This window comes from Sinocyclocheilus grahami, unplaced genomic scaffold, assembly GCF_001515645.1.
Source record: "Sinocyclocheilus grahami isolate Dianchi unplaced genomic scaffold, SAMN03320097.WGS_v1.1 scaffold468.1, whole genome shotgun sequence".
Lineage (NCBI taxonomy): Eukaryota > Metazoa > Chordata > Actinopteri > Cypriniformes > Cyprinidae > Sinocyclocheilus > Sinocyclocheilus grahami.
The window spans coordinates 254,930-275,209 of record NW_015505647.1 but is presented as its reverse complement, the minus strand read 5'-3'; the positions used below and the strand labels follow the sequence as shown (position 1 = coordinate 275,209).

Here is a 20,280-nt window from a genome sequence, read left to right as displayed (position 1 = left end):
TTATTTGAAAGAAGTCTCTTATGCTCACCAAGGTTGCATTTATTTGATCAAAATACAGTAAAACAGTAGTATTATACAATATTATTACAATTTTAAATAAATATTTTCTATTTTAATATATTTTCAAATGTAGTTTATTCCTGTGATGACAAAGCTGAATTAAGCAGCCTCCAGTCTTCAGTATCATGATCCTTCAGAAATCATTCTAATATGCTGATTTGGTGCTCAAGAAACGTTTCTTATTATCATAAATGTTGAAAACAGTTGTGCTGTTTAATATTTTTGTGGAAACAATGAAACAGTGATTTTTCAGGATTATTTTTTGAATAGTTCAAAAGAACAGCATTTTAAACATCATGTTTTGTAACAATATAAATGTATTTTACTGTCATGTTTGATACATTTAATGTGTTATTGTTGAATAAAAATATTAATAAAACAAAGTTCAAAATGTTTGAATGGTATTGTATAATTTTATAAAACCCCCTACATTAATTATTTTGTGAATTATTCAAGCTCTAAGGTTGTTCGTATAATTTTTACAGTCACTTTACAGTTATAGGCATTACATCGTCATGGCAACAAAGTATTATTGTTTTATTGGATATTACACAAAAACGTTCAGGTTCTTTTGACACTAAAGTCATGTTAACTTATTGTTGTGGCTACACAGTTGAAACAAAGCATTTTAAAGTTTATAGATTGGCCTCATTCACTTCCATTGCAACCTGAGATATTTGGCTTAAAAAAAAAGAAAAAAAAAAGGGACAAATCAAAATGATCAAAATCAACATTATGCAAAAAGTGCTGTTGATTAAACGCAACCTGTATCGAATCTAGAAAATGTCTTTAACAGGCAACAGTACCTGCTCTCTCCGGGTAGAAACGCGGTGATGGGAACGTTCTGTTGGCAGTCTTGGTCCGGGTGCCAGCTGGCCTTGCAGGCGGAACAGAACTCAAGTGTGCAAACGTTGCACCGCACCAACTGTGGAAGCGCCGTGTCAGACTCCTTCAGCTTACACACGGCCTGGCACGTGGAGGACGGGCACCAGGTCCGGCTCGGGTCCAGCAACACCTCTGCAGGGGGTGAAAGATGAAAGATCAGACGCGGTTTCCGCGAGTGTATTTTAGGCTGCTTACTGCTGATGCGGGCTGACAGGTCACCATGGTTACGCTGTCAGAGATGGAGGGGTGATAGAAAAGAGCAGCTATGGCCTCATAAGCCCTCAGGAACAAGATACCAGAGCTGCTACCAATCATAGCTGTGCATAAATTCATTAGTTACATTAGATTTCATTAAGGCAAAAAGCTGCATGAGGTCTGTGCGTTACACTGATTTTACCACAGTTCATGGCTGGGCACAACAGGAGGCGGAGACACCATTGTTCAATAAATAATTACATTTAATAGTAGCTAGATTTATATTCTGTGATGAAATGTGATTGGTGCTTGACTGTGCAAAAGATCCGATTGTCTGGGTGTTGCTAGAACATTTCTAGGTAGATTAAGGCTGTGCTGAGTGGTTTCTGAGGCATTTCTAGCTGGTTTCTAGGGTGCTAGGGGTTGCTAGGTTGTTTATTATGGCCTTGGTTCTCTGTTTCCTATGATTTTGCTAGACAGTTTCTAGGGTGTCCTGGGTAGTTGTTAGGACGTCGCCAAGTGGTTACTAGATCATTGTTAGGTGGTTTAAAAGGGCCTTTGTTATTGGTGTTTGCTAGGTGTTCCTGGTTGATGCTAGGGTACTGCAGGTTTGTTTCTAGGGTGCTCTTTGTGGTTGCAAGTGCCTTACAAGGTTGTTTCTAGTTGGTCACTAAGGCATTTCTAGGTGATTTCTAGGGTGCTATGAGTGGCTGCTAGGACGCTGCTAGGCGATCACTTGCATGCTTCTGGGTGGTTTCGAAGATGTTCTGAATGGTTGCCAAGGCATTGCTATGTGGTTACTAGAATATTCAAGGTAGATTCTAGGGCCTTGAAAGGTGGTTTCTATGATGCTCTTGATGGTTGCTAGGGCATTTCTAGGCCCTTGTTCTTGGTGGTTACTAAGGTTTTGCTAGGAGGTTAGATTGCTCCCTAATTCAGTAGTCAGGGCACTGATCAGGGAGTCAGCCATTTTAAGGGCTATATCAATCGCAAAATCCTTCCAGTCCAGTACACTGCAACTTTCGTTCCCTGAAAAATCCCACAATACACCGCAAAAACTACAGAAGGGAGCATCGATGCTCACTATGCTCCCTTACTGGAAATTACGTCACATTTCTGAAGCACGAAACATAAACCACACGAGTCAACTAGATAAATATAATGACACGTGAAAGAAGATTTGAAAAGACAACATCGCTAGACAGGGAGTGAACACATCTAGTTAACATTTATAATTAATATTTTGCTGAAATGTTGCAAGGACATGTAACAGAACAATGTGTTTAAAGAGAATAATAATTAATGTCAAAAAGAAATAGGTCCTGCCTGTTTTTGCGGTCAGTGACATTCTACAACAATGTACGTTGACATTGTACGTATAGTCATGTCGCCGAAAATTGAGTAATCACTGTCCCAATGCGTAGTAAGCAAAGGTCCTTAGCATTGCCCAGATTCATGTACACGATATACTGATTCACAAGCTCGGGAGCTAGGCAGACGATTGAGACGCAGCCATTGCTTCTAGGTTGTTCTTGGTGATTGCCAAGGGGCCTGGGTTGCTTACTGGTTTGCATCAAAAGAGTCAACCCCTATGATATTCTGGTCTCTATATATAGCTTTGAATGTTGTTAATTCAATAAGAAATTAGAGACATAATTATACGTTTCATAATGGTTTTACTAGTTCGTGACATATTACATAGTGACATATGGCTAAACTCAGTTATGTATGTAATGTGCGGTTGAGGGCAATTATGTTAAAAAGAGGCCTTTCATAATATCCACTGAATGCCATTTTTAGCCATCTTGTTGAGTCAGGATGGCATGCATTTTTGTCTGTCCCAGAGTGCACTGTGAGAATCTCACAAACCGAACACACTCACACTCGTCCTCTCCACCTGACACAGCAGTCCACACATGACTCCACATGAACTCTTGGCTCTGTTTCTGGGAGTGTGGATATGTTATAGCCACCATTCCGCTCCAGTTCCCAGGAACACTGATTAGCTAAATGAATGCATTTTAACTCTCTCTCTCTCTCTCTCTCTCTGCAATTCTCTTATTTATGATGATGTTGCTGCAATGGTTCTCATACGAAAGCATGAAAACCTTGAATTCAAACCAAAGAGAGACAGAAAGAGAGGATCACAGCACGGGACCACGTAACTACATGTAGTTTTTCTCCCTTTTCAAAGCAATGCAATGACCTGGAGGGGGGTGGACAGAGAGTATGTCTCAAGCAAATGTATCCTGTGGTTCAAACTACTGCAGACTCTCAGAGTCCAGAGTCTGGGATCCCCTACTGATGGAAATAATGAAAGAAGATTCATATGCCGAGCATATGGCACAGAGCCTCTGGTCTTTTCTGTTTAAGGGAACATGTATGCTTTTGATCAAGCGTATCCAATTAACACGGGTCTAATTTACTCTTTAAAAAGTTTTTTAATCTTGGAGATTTCTGACTTGAAGCTGCTTTTGTTAAAAATTTAAGGCATTTGAGGTCAGTACACAGACTGATTCAGATACAGAGAGGGAACACAAAGACTCTCCATTTTAACTTCACTCAAGTCTTTTTAAAGCCCAGGTTAAGTCCACTTTAAGTCCACCCTGAGATTCACTCTTGTAATTTCGACAGAGGGGTTGTAAAGCTTTAAACCCTGGATTATGATGCAAGGAAATTGCACTGCCAAAGGTATGAAGTTGGGCCTCTTGCACTTCTAAATTGTTAGCCAAGGATAATGTGTAATTGTGATCCTGGATTTTAACACTGTTCATAGTTTACCTTGGGTTACTAAATTCCAAAAGAACTGGCCGAGGTAAGGCTGCTCTCAGCGGGTTCATGGACGCTGAATGGCCGCTGACGCCTTGGAGCGCACATCTCCAAAAACTTGCTTAAAAACTCTTAAATTCTCACTTAAAAACTCTTAAAACTACATTCCGTGACACAAAAACAGTATTATTTATAAAATTATAGTGGATTCGGGCATCCCCCATGACACTCGCTGTGAGAAATACTGAAAGCGGAGTGATACAAACGGTGAAATGGTTGGAGTTGTGTTATCACTAGAATATCGCACTCCTGGAAAAGGCTCTCAGCCAATCAGATTCGAGGACCAGAAAGAACTGTTGTATAAATACATAACATTGCCTGTGGAAATACTGCTATGCAAATCCATTCTGCTTGTCTTAAAGATGAAGATTATTTTATTAATGTTTAAATACTTTTTTGCCATCTTTAAATATGAACGCAAATATAAATATGTATTTATATAGACAAATTTATATAATAGATTCACTGAAGTGTAAACTGTGGTTCAATCAAAATATTGCCATTTATCCTGACGTCATCCTGATCAGCTGGATATGGCTGGCTCAACCAATGGTATGAGTTTGGGGCGGAGCTATTTGCTGTCTGGGGGAGTGTTTTAGAAAGCGGTTTGAAAACAATCATTAAACACTCCACTATTAAACACTCTTTTGAAACACAATGTCCGCCGTATTTTTAACAGAAGAACAGGTGTGCCATTTTTAGCTTGAATGTCAGTTATGCTGCTTGATATTGCAAGCTGGTATTTGTTACTTGTATTATTTAAATGTATTATTGTAATAATAATCACACTGGTTTGTAGCTATGTTTACTGTTTTCTGCACTTTGCTAGTCTTCTAGTTATTTACCTATAGTGGCTAATGAATCAGACGTCTCGCACATGCACAGGAAATAGCTTACTTCTACACTGAAAAAATGGATGGCTAGAATATGTTTTAAGATTCAAAACTGAATGTCAGGACTGTGGTATGGCAGTCGGCATGAGTTTTTAAACTTTGGTGCTCACGTGGACAAAGCGGGTTTAAATGTGGCGTTTTCTGTTTTGTTTTTCCTCGCCCAAATGATAATCAGAAAATACAAAAAACAGTTAACACAATGAGGCAGAGTTAAACTAGGTGTCGGCAGGTGGCAGGCTCTCATTGTTAGAAATGCAGACAGCACAGGAAAAAGCCTCCATTCTGCGACAGCATGAGGTCAGCTGGACCTACACGTGTCCAGTGCAAGTCCACTCACATCCCTTTCATCCTCACATGTACACCTGTGCCGGCCTATTTGTCTACTGTGAGTCACCCTGAGTCATCTAGGACAGTAAGCATGGAGCTCACCCTCAACAAACACACACACACGTGCCTCATCTGCTGCTGTCTGATACTAACTGCCCCCCCGATGGACAGACAGCCTCTTTCCACTTACCCTTCTCAAACTGCAGCTTCCTGTACCTCTGCATTATCTCTGCGGCCACCATGCATTCAATCTGAGAGAGACAGAGAGAGAACAATCAATTATGAAACAATGTGGTCTGATGGATACGAAAGCACTCTTAGTTTTGCAGACATTGCATTTAGCATTTCAATTGGATCGGGGTAAACACACACCCAACATCAAATATGGTTTTCAATCTAATCACCGTCTCGAGATCAAACAACACAGCAGGAATATGCATAGTGAATTTTTGCAGTTGAGTTTGGTGATGCTAGCGGTGCAGAAATGACATACTTTAGTTAAGGATTCACTTTAGTTGCTCTGATGCTTTGCATCTGGGACTGACTCATCTGGTGTAGCTGCTTTGATACTGAACGAGCCAGCCATCCTCACAATGAGCCTGCAGCGCAGAGGAGGAACCCTGCCCTCGGACTGACCTCATACATGGAAGGATTTTGCGGTGCAAGCCACCGAGGGGAGAGTCCGACTGGAGAGGTTTCAGCGTCCATTTTATACTAAAAGGGTTTTAATCTCCTCTTGATGAGATACGGATTCGTTTTAGGATTTTTATTTGGAAAGTAATGTATTTGTCTGGTTTTTTTTTTCAGAGGCTGTGACTATTGCAGGGTTTGCTGATAAAGCTGCATTAGCAGATTAGCAAAACTGCAGATTAGCATAACTACATTATACAATGATTAACAGATCATTAGCTCTGTATTTTTTCATGTATATTACTCCTTATAATTAGTTTTTTACATCTTCAAGGACCCCCTAAAGCAGATTCAAGGACCCCTCGTTGAAAACCCTGATGTTAAAACTATAAAGTCCCTGACGTGAATGCTGCTTTAAAAAAAAAAAATGTATACAAAATACAGGAATATGTACACTACCATTTGAAAGTTTGGGAACGATTTTTAAATGTTTTAAATGTAGTAAAAGTCTCATCAAGGCTGCATTTATTTGATCTAAAATAAGAGTAAACTAGTAATATTGTTAAATATTATTACAATTTAAAATAAGTGTTTTCTATTTTATTATATTTTAAAATGTAATTTATTCCTGTGATAGCAAAGCTGAATTTTCAGCATTCCGTGCTCGAGTCTTCAGTGTCACATGATCCTTCAGAAATCATTCTAATATGCTGATTTAGTGCTCAAGAAACATTTATTATTATTATCAATGTTGACAACAGTTGTGCAGTTTTATATTTCTGTAGTCACCATACATTTTTTCAAGCTTCTATAAGTGACGTGACATGTGGCCAAGTATGGTGACCCATACTCGGAATTAGTGCTCTGCATTTACCCATCCAAAGTGCACACACACAGCAGTGAACACACACATTGGGGAAACCCCACTTTTTTTTTTTTTTTTTTATTGTTTGATGAACAGAAAGTAAAAAAAAAAAAACAGCATTGATTTGAATAGAAATAAAACAATGTAGACAGTTTTTACTGTCCAATCACACCAATGCAATTCCTTGCTGACTTAATGTATTGATTTCTTTAAAAAAATAAAATAAAATTATACCCACAAAATTACAACCTACTCTTATGAACAGTAGTGTAATGTTGACATTACCTCATTTTCTTGTAAATGTCCACGTTTTGGACAGGCCGAGTCCGGACAGCTGATAGCCGTTTCAAAGCCCTCTTTGATGAGAAGTTCCACGTATTGCTTCAGGCACTAATAATAAGACATTAAAAATCAGTTAATAAAAAGAAAATGTAGAAAAAATATATTATGGTAAGCAAATTCAGCTTTTAACGTCCCGTTTAAATTGCTCAATATGTCTGTGCGAGTACAGAAGCACTTAACCACTTGTAATGAACTGTTAACTTCCTCAAAACAATTATGACGTGTAACATCTCAATTTAACGAAGACGCAGTCACTTGTCCAAGACTAATTATCCTCCAATGTTAGCAATTTGTGAACTCAGTGTTTTAATAGGCTATGAATTTTTTTTATTATTATTATTTATTTTATGTTTCAGGAGAAAAAACAACTCTCTCTCTCTAAAAATAAAATAAAATAAAATAAAAATATCAGACAAATAACATTTTGATCTAAACGGACCAAGAAACTAAATGGATTTGAGCTTTTAGGAATGCTTGCCAAGGACAATTCTGAGGGAGTTGTTTCCATAAACATTCTTCGCTTAAGACACAAAGGCAGTTTTGTCTCCAGTGAGCTCAGACACAACCAGAGTCAGATGAGATGTTTTCCCTTTCCTCTACTTCAGAAGCTTCCCTTTCCCCAAATGTTGCTTGTAACCTCAAGACATAAATAAAACTGGTCTCAGATCAGTGTAAAAACACAGCAAAGGGAAACTGCTCCCAGAACAGAAAACCTCTGAGGGTTGAAGAAGCCTCAAATGTGTATTACTGTACTGTGAATCACATTGCTAAAACAAAAAACAACTCGGTTGGCCTGTAGAGAATCTGTCTATAGCTGTGAACTGCTGTGCTTAAATATAGACAAGCTTCAAAATGTCTGAAGCTTATGTAAGAATCCCACTAGGGATGCACCGATATGAAAATTTTGGCCGATACCGATAACCGATTATTCTTTATTTTTGAAAGCCGATAACCGATATGTTGGCCGATAAATCTATATCCAAATTGTTATATACTTTTTGAGAGCCTGATTACAAAAAAGGTCTCATCATTAAAAGCCACATCCCAAACACTTCAACATAAGCAGCCTAGTTTGAACGGTGTACGTTTTAAAAATATTTTTACTCTCCCATTACCAAATTTAGTCATAAAAAAGTCTTACAAATAAATAAAATAATGCATAAATAATGCAAACAAGTCACTGGACATCATTACACATGTAAAGAATCAAAATGAATGCGCCATAGATCAATAAAACGGAATAGCCTCTGCACGGACAATAATTAAATGATTTTAATTACTAAACCATATTGTTGATGAAAATAATAAGAGAAAAATACAAGTGGTTGTTGTTATTTATAATGTATCGATGATTTTGAAAAAGTAACAAATTAATACCACTGTTTTAAATAGCAGCCGTTGAGCTGCGCGTGCTGAAGCTGAAGAGCTGAATGAACATGGTAAACTGAAGCGTTTTGCTGGCAGCTTATTTAACTCAAGGAAATGCATCCTGAGATTAATATTAATACAACATAAACATAATATTACAACTTATATATGTACAAAATGACGCAGTTATTGCATGCTATAGTCAGAATGTGTGATCCTGTTGTGGATGCGCTCTTCCCATAACAACGCGCTGAAACACGGCAACTAAACCCAAAGAATTCACAATGTTTTATTATAATAATGTTCTCATTAGAATGTTATATACATGACATTCCCAATCATAGTTATTAATGTTGTGCACTGCTGTTTGGGCTGCGTGTGCTGAGCTAAAGATGATCACCGGTAAACTGAAGCGCTCTTTTTAACTTAACCAAACGCATTCTATATGAGATAAATCAGATATACATCAAATAAACACAATATTACAATGTACAATTGCACAAAAGGCTGCAAACGAACAGCGCGCATCTGAAGTGTCTCTGAAGGAAATAATGCATTATTTATCGGCTTTAAGATATCGGCCAAATTTTCTTATCAGGCCGATACCGATAACAGAAAAAATGAGCCGATATGGGCCGATACCGATATGGTGGCCGATATATCGTGCATCCCTAAATCCCACTGATTTATTTTTAGCCGTTCTGTACCTAACTGAAATCCATGTTTAGATGCTACTCACCAGAGTGCAGAAGACGCATTGGCACTGGGTGATGGTGGTCATCTGCTCCAAGGGAAACTCTCCCAGACACAGCTTACAGGACACCAGCGGGTCCAGGGCCAAATCCCAGGTGGGTCGGTACCTAGCTGTGGTCATGATGCCTGCCGCAGAGCTGAAAAACACAGAATAGCTGCTATTAGAGAAAGCCCACACATTTTAATACACCTATACAACCAGCGCAAAGCTTTTAACCGCTGTCAATCTGAAGTGCCAACTGCTGCTGCAGCAACGATAAGTGCTTTTGTGATGCCCAGCGCTAATATCCAAGGCATCACAAACACCAACCCTCTAAATGCACATTAAATTAGCTACATTTCGTTTAGAGAAGGTCTAACAGATGCGGTGCTGAAAGGGTCAAATGTATATTATATAACTGAAGGCCTGGCCACAAAGTGCTTTTCTGAGATGCGTTCGGGAGTCTAGTCTGACTGTAATGGAATGAGAAGTTGGGACGGATAGAAGGAGCAAATTTTCCTCTTCTGCTGCTGAATGAAAGATGACTTCACTGCGTGGTACTCCATAAATGAGAAGGTCGGAAGAGAGAAAAAAAAAAATCTTACTTTACTCTCTGCCTACGTCTTTCCTTTTTACAGTTTTTCAGAGAGGGATATTTTTGGAAGTCTTGACTATGAGACACTTCCATTTTCTGACGCTGAAGTGGGCTGTTTTGCACAGAGAGGCTCGTGTCTTAAGTGTTTACAGGAAGTGCATGCGAGAACATCAACACTCTGACTTGGCTGCTAGGCAACAGGGGATGGGGAACGAGGCAGACACGCTTTTGATGATGGTGGTACGAGTATTTAAGGCAGGTGCTATTCTGCACTTGTGGCAGGATGAGGGAAGAAACTTTGGTCTGTATTTCAGGTATCTTGTGCTGAGAATCACTCAGGATGCTTTTAAACATTTCAGTCAGTGATGTACAGAGTGGTGTGGTGTAGTGGTTCAGGTTTAGTGCTAGTTACCGGAAAGCACTTACTGTAACACCAAGTTACGCAGGTGCTGTTTATGGCACAACTCTATGGCATTGCATGAAACTCGCCTAAAAACAAATGAATTCACCCTAGTTGTGTTCTGATAAATAAAGATTTCTCATTTTTATATGGAAATGTGGCACAATCGTGTGCTAGTTGGTTGTCAAAGCCTTAGAGAGTGCAACAGTAAGGCTCTGGATGTAAAAATCCCATTCATTTTCTCCACAGGGGAATTGATAACTATTACTTATAAACCTTTGAGGACAGGACTGTGAACTACAAGGTCATTGATCAATGGTAAATGCTTTTGGTGAAGCCATCAGTCCCTGTTATTTAATCTTATTTTTTAATTAATCACTTTTAACAGTGCGGGAATACTGGAGGGAAACTACATTACCCATAATTCTGTGAAGAATTCTCCACCAATCAGAGAACTGCATAATCTTTAGCATCCGCCCACTCTTATGAAGCACTTTGAAAGACGTAATCGAGTCTCCCCACACTCTCAAAATACTTAAATATTTGTGTGTGTATATATATATATATATATATATATATATGCATATTTTGCAATAAATGTTAAATATCGTCTTTAAAACTATTGTAGTCCTTCCGCTCATTAAATCCATCGAGTACACATTCTTGTCTTTTTGTCTGATATTCAAATACTTGTTTTGCTTCAAATCAACGTTTGTAATGTTATGATTCACCTCGTCGCTGGTTCGTTTGGTTAATAGTTTATAACTCTTTAATGAAGAATTCTTTTTAAAGCCCTATAGTAAAAATGAATAGAAAAAATACTTCAGGAAACTGTTGAAGTCTGTTGAAGTGGATTACTATGCAATTGCTATGGTAAGCGCTTTAGAAAGTACACCTCTACTCAACAAATTGCACAATAAGGTATATAGATGTCCATAGCACAACACAACAAAGTTTAATACTGTTCTTAAGCACTCATCTTAATAGCTCTCATACTGAAAGCAGAGAGGTTTTGCATAAGACAATCAAATGTCATTTACTCTGAGCATAAGCACAGAATTAAAAAATTTCCCCTTAGTGCTACAGAAGTGAAAGTGCTCTTAAGCTCTCATTCATCATTTCCACAAAAAGTCTTGGCTGTTTCCGCTTGATAAGTTAAATGGGATGAAGTATTGATGGCTTGATAATGCACCAGTGTAGCCTCCTGTATCTCAAGAACAGAGATGCCAAAGAAAGCTGATTTTGCTGGTGAGCTCAGAGGTCTTACATCACCCTCCCTTCAGTCGGTCACAACCTGTCTCGCTCGTCCACATCCATCCATCCATCCATCTCTGACACTCTTGGCATCCTCATCCACCTCTGAGCAACGCAGAGGAAACTACCTCACTCACTACATATCACATGAAAAAAGGGGAATTATATCTTTATGCTGATTTTTTTTTATTATTATTTTTACCAAGGAAACAAATAATTTTTGTCCATGGAATCATACATGCATATGTATGTGTGTGTGTGTGTAATATATATATTTATACTACGGGCCTGTTGAATGCTTGAATCTGATTGGTTGATGAATGTTCTAAGTTGTGCAATTATTTTCAGAGAAACGCACGGCTAAAGTAGTTCCAGGCAGGGCTTGACAGCCAAATTATTTAAATTTCAAAAGGTCCTTACAGACAACAACAACAAAAGAACCAAAACCCACGACCCTACTGACTTTCAATGTATAGACAAACTTTGACAGTTTTAAAATATCTCCTTTTCTGTTCCAGAGAAGAAAGAAATGCATTTCATTGATATGCAGGTGAATAAATGACAGAATTGTCATTTTTGTGTGAACAATCCCTTAAATGTAAGTTGCATTACATGACCTTATTTCATAATATTGTAGATCAAATTGCAGCCTGTGCTCATGATAAATTATTGTTCTCTTTGTTCAGTGATCTGATAAGAAACTGAAACGAGGTCATAGTGATGTTCTCTATAAAGGCTGCTTTGTTGTGGATTACTTGTGTATTTCCTTGTTATTGTTTCGGTGTTGGAAAGAGCTAATTGCTTTCTGAGAAACGCAGCTCAGTGAACTTTCCCATGCATCACCTTTTCTCACAGAACATTTGTCACTGCTGACCTTGATGACTGATGTAGAGGGTGAGTGAAGTAGGATGGGAATTGTTTGGAATTAATAATTCTATTTCTTAATGATTCCATTAAAGATTATTTGAGTGCTTTTGCAGAAGCACACACCTTAACTGTATGTACTAAACACTAGGGTTGGGTACCGAACTAGGTACTTTTAAGGGTACCGACCGAATTGCGTCAGTACTACCGAATACCGATTCACGTTAAATCAATCGGTACCAAATTTCGGTACCTGAGAACGCATCTGGGCGCATACGCTACAGAGAGAAAAAGAGAGACCCTGTGACGTGATGTCACCCCTGCAACTCGTTCAAACAACACACAGGGCAAGCCGAAATGTTCTGAAGTGTGATTACATTACTAGGGCGAAAACGCGGACGGGATCGTGGAGTCCATTCACAAAAATGTAATTTACTCCATTGTGTGGAATGCCACGGAATTCGTCAATTTTGGACGAATAAATAAAAAAAGTAGGTCTGCCACTTAATTTGAATCGCGATATGAACTATTGTCTGTGAATATTAAAATGCAAAAAGACGGTTTAAATATTAATCCTGCATGTTCCGCTTGCCTCTGTATTAGGGCTGTGCAATATATCGAAATATCGCAATATGCATATCGCTACAGCTTGCAATATTTGGACAAAGAGATAATCACTCACTGCTCTTACCTAAATAACTTTTGTAGCTTAAATAAGAATCAGTGCATATTGAACAGAGTAAATTCTAAGCAGTTTTTCCTTTTTCCTTTTTATTATTCAGTTCCTAAACTCATGATAAAATTAAATTATGTAATGCACGAGTAAAACACTACCGTTCACTTTCATAAGTTGTTGTAGGGGTGCTTTCTTATTAGAATCAGAATCAGAATGAGCTTTATTCACCACTTAAGTGTGCGCAAACACAAGGAATTTGTTGTGGTTTTATCGGGAACTCTTGGTACATACATACAAATAACCATATATATATATATATATATATATATATATATATATATATATATATATATATATATATATATATATAACACAAGATCAAGATAGTTATAGAAGTTCACAGAACTGACTCAGCAACAGCTGAGTAAAACTGTTTCATGTGAGCATGTGGCACTTTAAGCATTATCGTATCGCATATCGCATTATTTAATGAGTTATCGCATATCGCATTTTTCTTCAATATCGCACAGCCCTACTCTGCATGTATGAATGGTGGAAACGCGGTTTAGTTTACTAAACAAATACTGAAGCACACGTGAAGCTCGCGGTGATTTTCGGCATCTGCGTCTCACTATATGACGACATGAACACAAAAACTTAATCCCGAGCTGCTGTGAGAGTCACTTCGCGAGAATTTTACCGTTTGATAAAATTAGCATCATCTTACTGTATACACACAGAAACTTCATGGCAACCTGTCAAAATAAAAGTATGCTTTAACATGTAACAGAAATATATTACTCTTGTATTACTTTTGTACAGTATAATGTACATCTTTAAACATTCAATTTTCCATCAAATTTAAAGAAAACAATTAAATGATCAAAATAAATATTACAACCAGATTTTGTACAGTATAATGTACATCTTTAAACATTCAATTTTCCATCAAATTTAAAGAAAACAATTAAATGATCAAAATAAATATTACAACCAGATTTTGTACAGTATAATGTACATCTTTAAACATTCAATTTTCCATCAAATTTAAAGAAAACAATTAAATGATCAAAATAAATATTACAACCAGATTTTGTACAGTATAATGTACATCTTTAAATATTCAATTTTCTATCAAATTTAAAGAAAACAATTAAATTATAAAAATAAATATTACAACCAGATTAATCACTTAATTGTAGAAAAAAAATTATAATATTAATATCTATTAATATTAATAACTATTAGCCTATTATAAAATGTTTTAAAGGAATATTCACACAATTTTTCTTGCATGTATTAAAGTCTGCATGAAATCAAAATGGACTTTATTTTACTAGCGCACATTGCTAGTCCTGATGTGAACAATTAATCCGTGCAAGTTAATCCGCTAAAAAAAATTGTTGGTCTTTGTAATCTTTAATCAAAATCTGAACATTTACTTCCGCTCTGGAATGGCATTTCTTCTCTGATGACGTCAGTTTGACGGCTTGGGCAAAATATCCTTAAACACACACATCCAACCATTAGATGAGAGGGGGAGCGCAAAAATAAAACTACGCCCTCTCCTCAATATTGAAATAAAGTCGGCAGCAACTTCCGGTTCACGCTGACTTTAATGTCAACAGTAAACCTCAGTTTGTTTGCCAAAAAATAAAAGGGTTTCATTTTCATTTGATTTAAAATAAATGTTTAATGCCTTCAATTGATTTTCAGAAAAATTAAAACAAGAATTTCTGGGGGGGAAAAAAGTTTGTAGGGTCCTATTGTTCAAAATGTTGAAATTGAGACTTTTGGACTTATTTTTTCACAGAAATTTATGTTTTGTAATTACACAGAGAGTAAAGTACCGAAAAAAGGTACCGTTGGGTACCAGCACCGAAATTCAGGTACCGATACTGGTACCGTACCGGTTAAAATGTGAACGGTACCCAACCCTACTAAACACACACATACACACATAATCGTAAGGAATAATTGACTCCGGTCCGTTGAATTATTATAAGTGGTGATATGGCCACGACGCGAAGAGGAGTGTGAATAATCTTCTAATAACTCAACGGACCGGAGTCAATTATTCCACTTATACTGCTGTTACCACACCTCAAATGGGGCCCCAACAAAATCACTATATGCTCTTTTACGTCTAACCCTTATTTTGCTTGCTCGCTCTCTCTCATAGGTTATAGCTATAACTATTATTTATTATAACGATTACTTCTTCACAACTTAAGTAAATAATTAGTCAACCTGATGCTGTTCTAAAGCCATATTAAGCTACCTTATTTTTTTTCCGGATCACAAAAGGCATTATAAAAAAAATGCTTGCACTTGTCCATTTAATGAATTTGGAAACTTCTTCAATCTTTTTAGAAAAAGGACTCAAATGTCATAAAAATGATCCCATGCATCTCATTCCGTATTCCAAATATTCTTAAGGCATAAGGTCGGGTTTGCGGAGAAACAAATCGAAAATTTAATTATTAAGAGAAAATCTCCAGTCATTGCATTCGTGCATTTATACGAGTATGCGGCAGTTCGCGCCGGTGCGCCTAGGAAAAGTACACCGAGTCATTTTGAAACATCAAGACAAATAAAATTTTGACTTGAAACACAATCATTTCTGTACTGAGGTGAACGTATCTGTTCTGAGGCAGTCAAAACCGCTTAGAATGCAAGCAAAGAGCGCTCTGTCTATAATCACTAAAGGCTGTCACTCGCTTCAGTTCATTGCGATCTCACGACGTTCTGTTAATAAGCTTTCTACACTGCACAATGAATCTCTTATTTACATCATATCTACACATTGTTATGAGAGGATTCGCGAGCTTGGAAAACTCCGCACCTGACATAAACTCGCCATTTTGAGCGGTGAGTGAACATTTGACGCTCTAACAAATACATACTGATGGATTTGCCTAATATGTTTCGCCAATTTCAGATGGGGCCCCCGATTCCCTGGGGCCCTAAGTGGCTGCTTACCTCGCCTATTGGTTAAGTCCGCCCCTGCATGCGGGGGAGGGGTGCGGTTTTTGAATAATAATTGAATAATACCCTGCGATTTTGGAATATTAGTTTTGCTTGGAATGCCCATCCCTAATATATATATATATATATAAGAAATACCTGTGTGTTCCAGCAACTAGCTTCCCATCTGAGAGGATTTTTAGTGCCAGTGGGAACATAGTGTCATGCCACAGAGCCTCTCTTAAACCAGAGACAGTTGACAGACTTGTGTTCTTAGCTAAAATCTTGTAAATACTTAAATACTTATCCCAGTTTAATTATTTCCCCCAGTTGCAGTGTCAATTGTGAACTGCATGCACTAAAAAAGTTGACAGAATGCACTTTCTGTAGCCTACTTGTTTTGCACTACTTCAGTTACATATACATGTGTTCATTTAATAAAAAGCAGTAAGTGATCACTTGGTCTAGATTTTTTTTTACTGCTTAAATTTGCACTAAACATTTTGTATTTACTTTGTAACAATAGCTGTTCTATCTAAATAGTTTTTGTTAATGGGGCAAAAGAAAATCATGTTTTTTAAATTATTTAAAACAAATGCAAACATAGAGATATATATCGAATATCATAAAAAAAATGTGAAAATATCGATATTCGAGATATCTTTTTTTTTTTTTTTTACATGTTTTGGACTTGGACATCGACTTTCACTACACGACAAGACAATCTTCACTATATCTTCTTTTGAGTTCCAGAGAAGAAAAAAATCATACAGGATTGAGAAGACATGAGGGTGAGTAAAATCAAGACAGAATTTACATCTCCACTACTTGTAACAGCTAGATGGACCATTAAATCCAGGAGTCACATGATATACAATGTAAACGCAATCATGTTCAGGTGAACCTGAAACCAAATTAGACATCCAAACTGACTTGACTGTTTTGAAAATAGCACATAATAGTTTTGTACATAATAGTTACCACAGGTTTCATCAAAATACCACACCAAACATCGTGGTTACTATCATAAAGCAGTGGTAACTTTCTAAAACAACAAATTAAACTAGATAAAAAAAGTTTGTCAAGACAAACTTTAGGTTGGCTTGAGAAAGCCTAGCCTAAAAGTTTAAAGCAGTTGTAAAAGCCTTATGTTTGAAAATTTAGATAGATTAGATAGATGTTGATAACATGTTTCTAGCATATTGCTGGCATGATTAGCAATTTACTAGCATGTCGCTAGCATGTTGCTAACATGATAAGCAAGTGACTAACATGTTGTTGGCATGATTAGCAAGTTACTAGCATGTCTTTAGCATGTTTCTAGCATGATTAACAAGTTACTAGCATGTCGCTAGCCTGGTTCTAGCATGATTAGCATGTTACTAGCATGTTGTTAACATGATTAACAAGTTACTAGCATGTTGTTAACATGATTAGCAAGTTACTAGCATGTTTGCTAACATGATTAGCAAGTTACTAGCATGCCGCTAGCATGATTAGCAAGTTACTAGCATGCCGCTAGCATGATTAGCAAGTTACTAGCATGCCGCTAGCATGATTAGCAAGTTACTAGCATGCCGCTAGCATGATTAGAGCATGATTAACATGTTGTTAGCATGATTAGAATGTTACTAGCATGATTAGCAAATTACTAGATAGATAGATAGATGGATAGATTAGAAGTATTAGATAGATGAGTTTGAATGGATTAGAAATAGTACATAGAAAGGAAGCTTGATTGAGTCTAAAGGCTTCCGTGTGTTTAGATTTGAATTTTGACAGTTGGAGTTTGAATAGTCTTGGCTCATCTGAACATTCCGTCAATGTAAGTCTATGGGATTTTTATGATTTTTAATCTTCAGTTTTATGAAAACTATAAGTCGGATGAGTCTGAAAAGATATAGCACACTAAGTGAGATCAGTCTGAAGAGTTGGGCTGAGTTTGGTGGTTCTAGCTTGAAAGCTCTAGGAGGAGTAGCGTTCAGAAATTTTAGTCTCATAAGAATAAGAAGCAGCAGCTTAAATAGCAGATCAGTAGGTTGGCTTTCTCAAGCCAACCTAACAAAAAGGTTTTTAGATTTCTAAAGAAAATGTTGTATCTATCTAAGCATCAATAACTATGGTATTTTGGCTGACAATATGATTTCCATGATATTTGCTGTTGCTCAGATGGTCACAAACATACTAGTAAACAGTGATTCTATTACCTAATCTTCTTCCACACAGTTCTTTTCCTTCTTTAGATGTTCAGATATGAAATAGAATAGAAGGTGGAACCTCTCAAAGGTGCTAGTCTAGAAGTCTCCCCTCCATTATTTATTCTCAGAGAGCAATGGGTCAGTCTCACAATGAAAGCTGAGAAGTATAGACGCCTGAATATTTCAATATATGGGTGTCTCAGTCCTAGCCTCCACAAACATGAACACAATGTTCCCTCACTTAACTTTATCTGACTTATGGGCTCTACTCAATCATCCTTAAAAAAAATAGAAGCAGCATTTACCTGCCCCATGGGCTCAGCTCTTCCTCATTTATCACAAAATAAAAGTGTCATATTTCACATTCAACCATTGTGTTGTAATACTGTAGGGTTTCATAATGCTGTCAGACAATAATTGCCCAAACGAGATCAGTCAGATGCCAAAAAAAAACACACCAGACTGGGATGGGAACAGATATAATTTTATGCTTTTCCCATGCAGATTATAATACTGAAGAATAAACCGGCAGGGATTATATGATTACCCTGAAAAATTAGGCCCAGAAAACAGGCCCAAGTATCAACATCACATCTTGATCTTTATAGAAGCTCTGTAAGTCTAAAGTGGCTTTTCAAATGTTGTTGAGTGTCATTTCCTCCCACTAGATGCTGTAATGACCTGCAAGATTTCGATCTGGTAAGATCAAACTGAACTCAACACTATTTCTCACTCTGTTACTTTCAAAAAATCCAGCATATTGTGAGCTTAACTATTTACTATAATTAACAGTTTATGTCATGTATGACAAGTGTTTTGCTCAGAACACCTAAATTCTATTTTTGAAGTTGTTTTTTTTTTCTCCAAAAAGTTTATCAATGATTATCAATGTTCAATTATTAATCAAACACTGGTGTCTTTCATTATATTGCTAATAAAACAGCAATATAATAAAAGGCACCAATGTTCAATGAATAATCCAAATTACTAATGATAAGAGTCACAGAAACAATTTCTCCATTTAGTATTGTTGTTCATTACCGCCTAATGCTGCGTTCACATCATGTCAGAACTACTGTAATTACAAGATGACAACTCTTGAGATTCCACTCGAGTGGTGGAATTATTCGCTTCATTAATTCCACGCTATATGCTCTTGCAAAATAATAAAGAATAAAGAAATCTCTCCTGGTAAGAAGGTATAATAAAATGACATGTAGAGACACCTAACTTTAACTTTTGAGGCCACTGTCATTTTTGTTAATTTTACATGACATCAGGACAGTCAAATCAGAGCTTTATGTGTGCAATGTAGACAGGAAAAGTTCCATAAACCCGATTTGAAACAATGGGCATTGTGAAAAGTGCTACATAAACTGAAATGGACTCAAAACTGACATTTTTCATGTTGTGGCTGATAAAAGAACGATATTAGCATTCTATAATATAATTTTATCTAAATAAATGCAAAAATTAAACACTAAAAAATAAAATTATTTTAAATTGCATCACAACATTACAATGTACAGTACGTTCGGATTCTGAAAAGGATTTGATGTGAAAGTCCCTGAATGGAGAAGCCCCGGTGTGTTTTCTTCTAGCTGCACTGCTCTCTGACTGCAGGCTGTGTGTCCACCCGCTGAGGTGGGATGTCAGCAATGAGTCTGTCTATCTGTAAAGGTCATTCCTGGATTCCTGTCAAAAACTATAACCTCATTAATCCGCCACATTACAAAGTGAATGCCAAGGTGGCATACGGCAAATATCTATACAGGTATTATTAGTGAGAGAATTGACAAAAAAACAGAGGGGGCAAAAATTGCACACATTTTTTTTTCCCAACCCTCATTCTGACACTCAAAATGATCCATTTTGCTTTCTCACTTAAGGCTTGCGATTGGCTGAAGACTGGAATAAGCTACACGACTTTTAAAATCTGAACAGCTTTTAAAACACTAGGCATCATACACTTGGCGACTCTATAAATAGTTTTAAAGGAAAAACTGGGCATCATACAATTAGCAACTTAAGCGTTTTGATTCTGAACATTTCAGAATCGATTCTGAGCTTGTTTTTTTTATTCCTGCATCTGGCACGTGTGTGTGCTAGACTAGAGACAATCGTGGAAGGCTTCATTGCACAGGATGTGTGCTGTGAGACACGTGCACATTGCTTGACAGTGCGTGCATCCCCCCGCCG

At 37.1% G+C, this 20,280-nt stretch overlaps 1 protein-coding gene across 2 annotated transcripts in view; it reads right to left on the bottom strand.

Moving 5' to 3' along the window:
• Positions 1-20,280, bottom strand: part of LOC107553279 (probable E3 ubiquitin-protein ligase RNF144A-A) — a 47,648-nt gene that overhangs the window by 7,615 nt on the left and 19,753 nt on the right. Inside the window, exons 1-5 of one of the 2 annotated variants that reach the window (XM_016235464.1) lie at positions 18,091-18,169; positions 9,134-9,284; positions 6,970-7,074; positions 5,380-5,440; positions 867-1,077 (exon numbers count right to left, since the gene is read on the bottom strand). In XM_016235464.1, the coding sequence (XP_016090950.1) occupies positions 867-1,077; positions 5,380-5,440; positions 6,970-7,074; positions 9,134-9,268 (512 nt within the window). In that variant the 5' untranslated portion in view covers positions 9,269-9,284; positions 18,091-18,169. Of the gene's footprint in view, positions 1-866; positions 1,078-5,379; positions 5,441-6,969; positions 7,075-9,133; positions 9,285-18,090; positions 18,170-20,280 lie in introns of those variants that run through there. The other variant, XM_016235463.1, reaches the window with a different exon arrangement.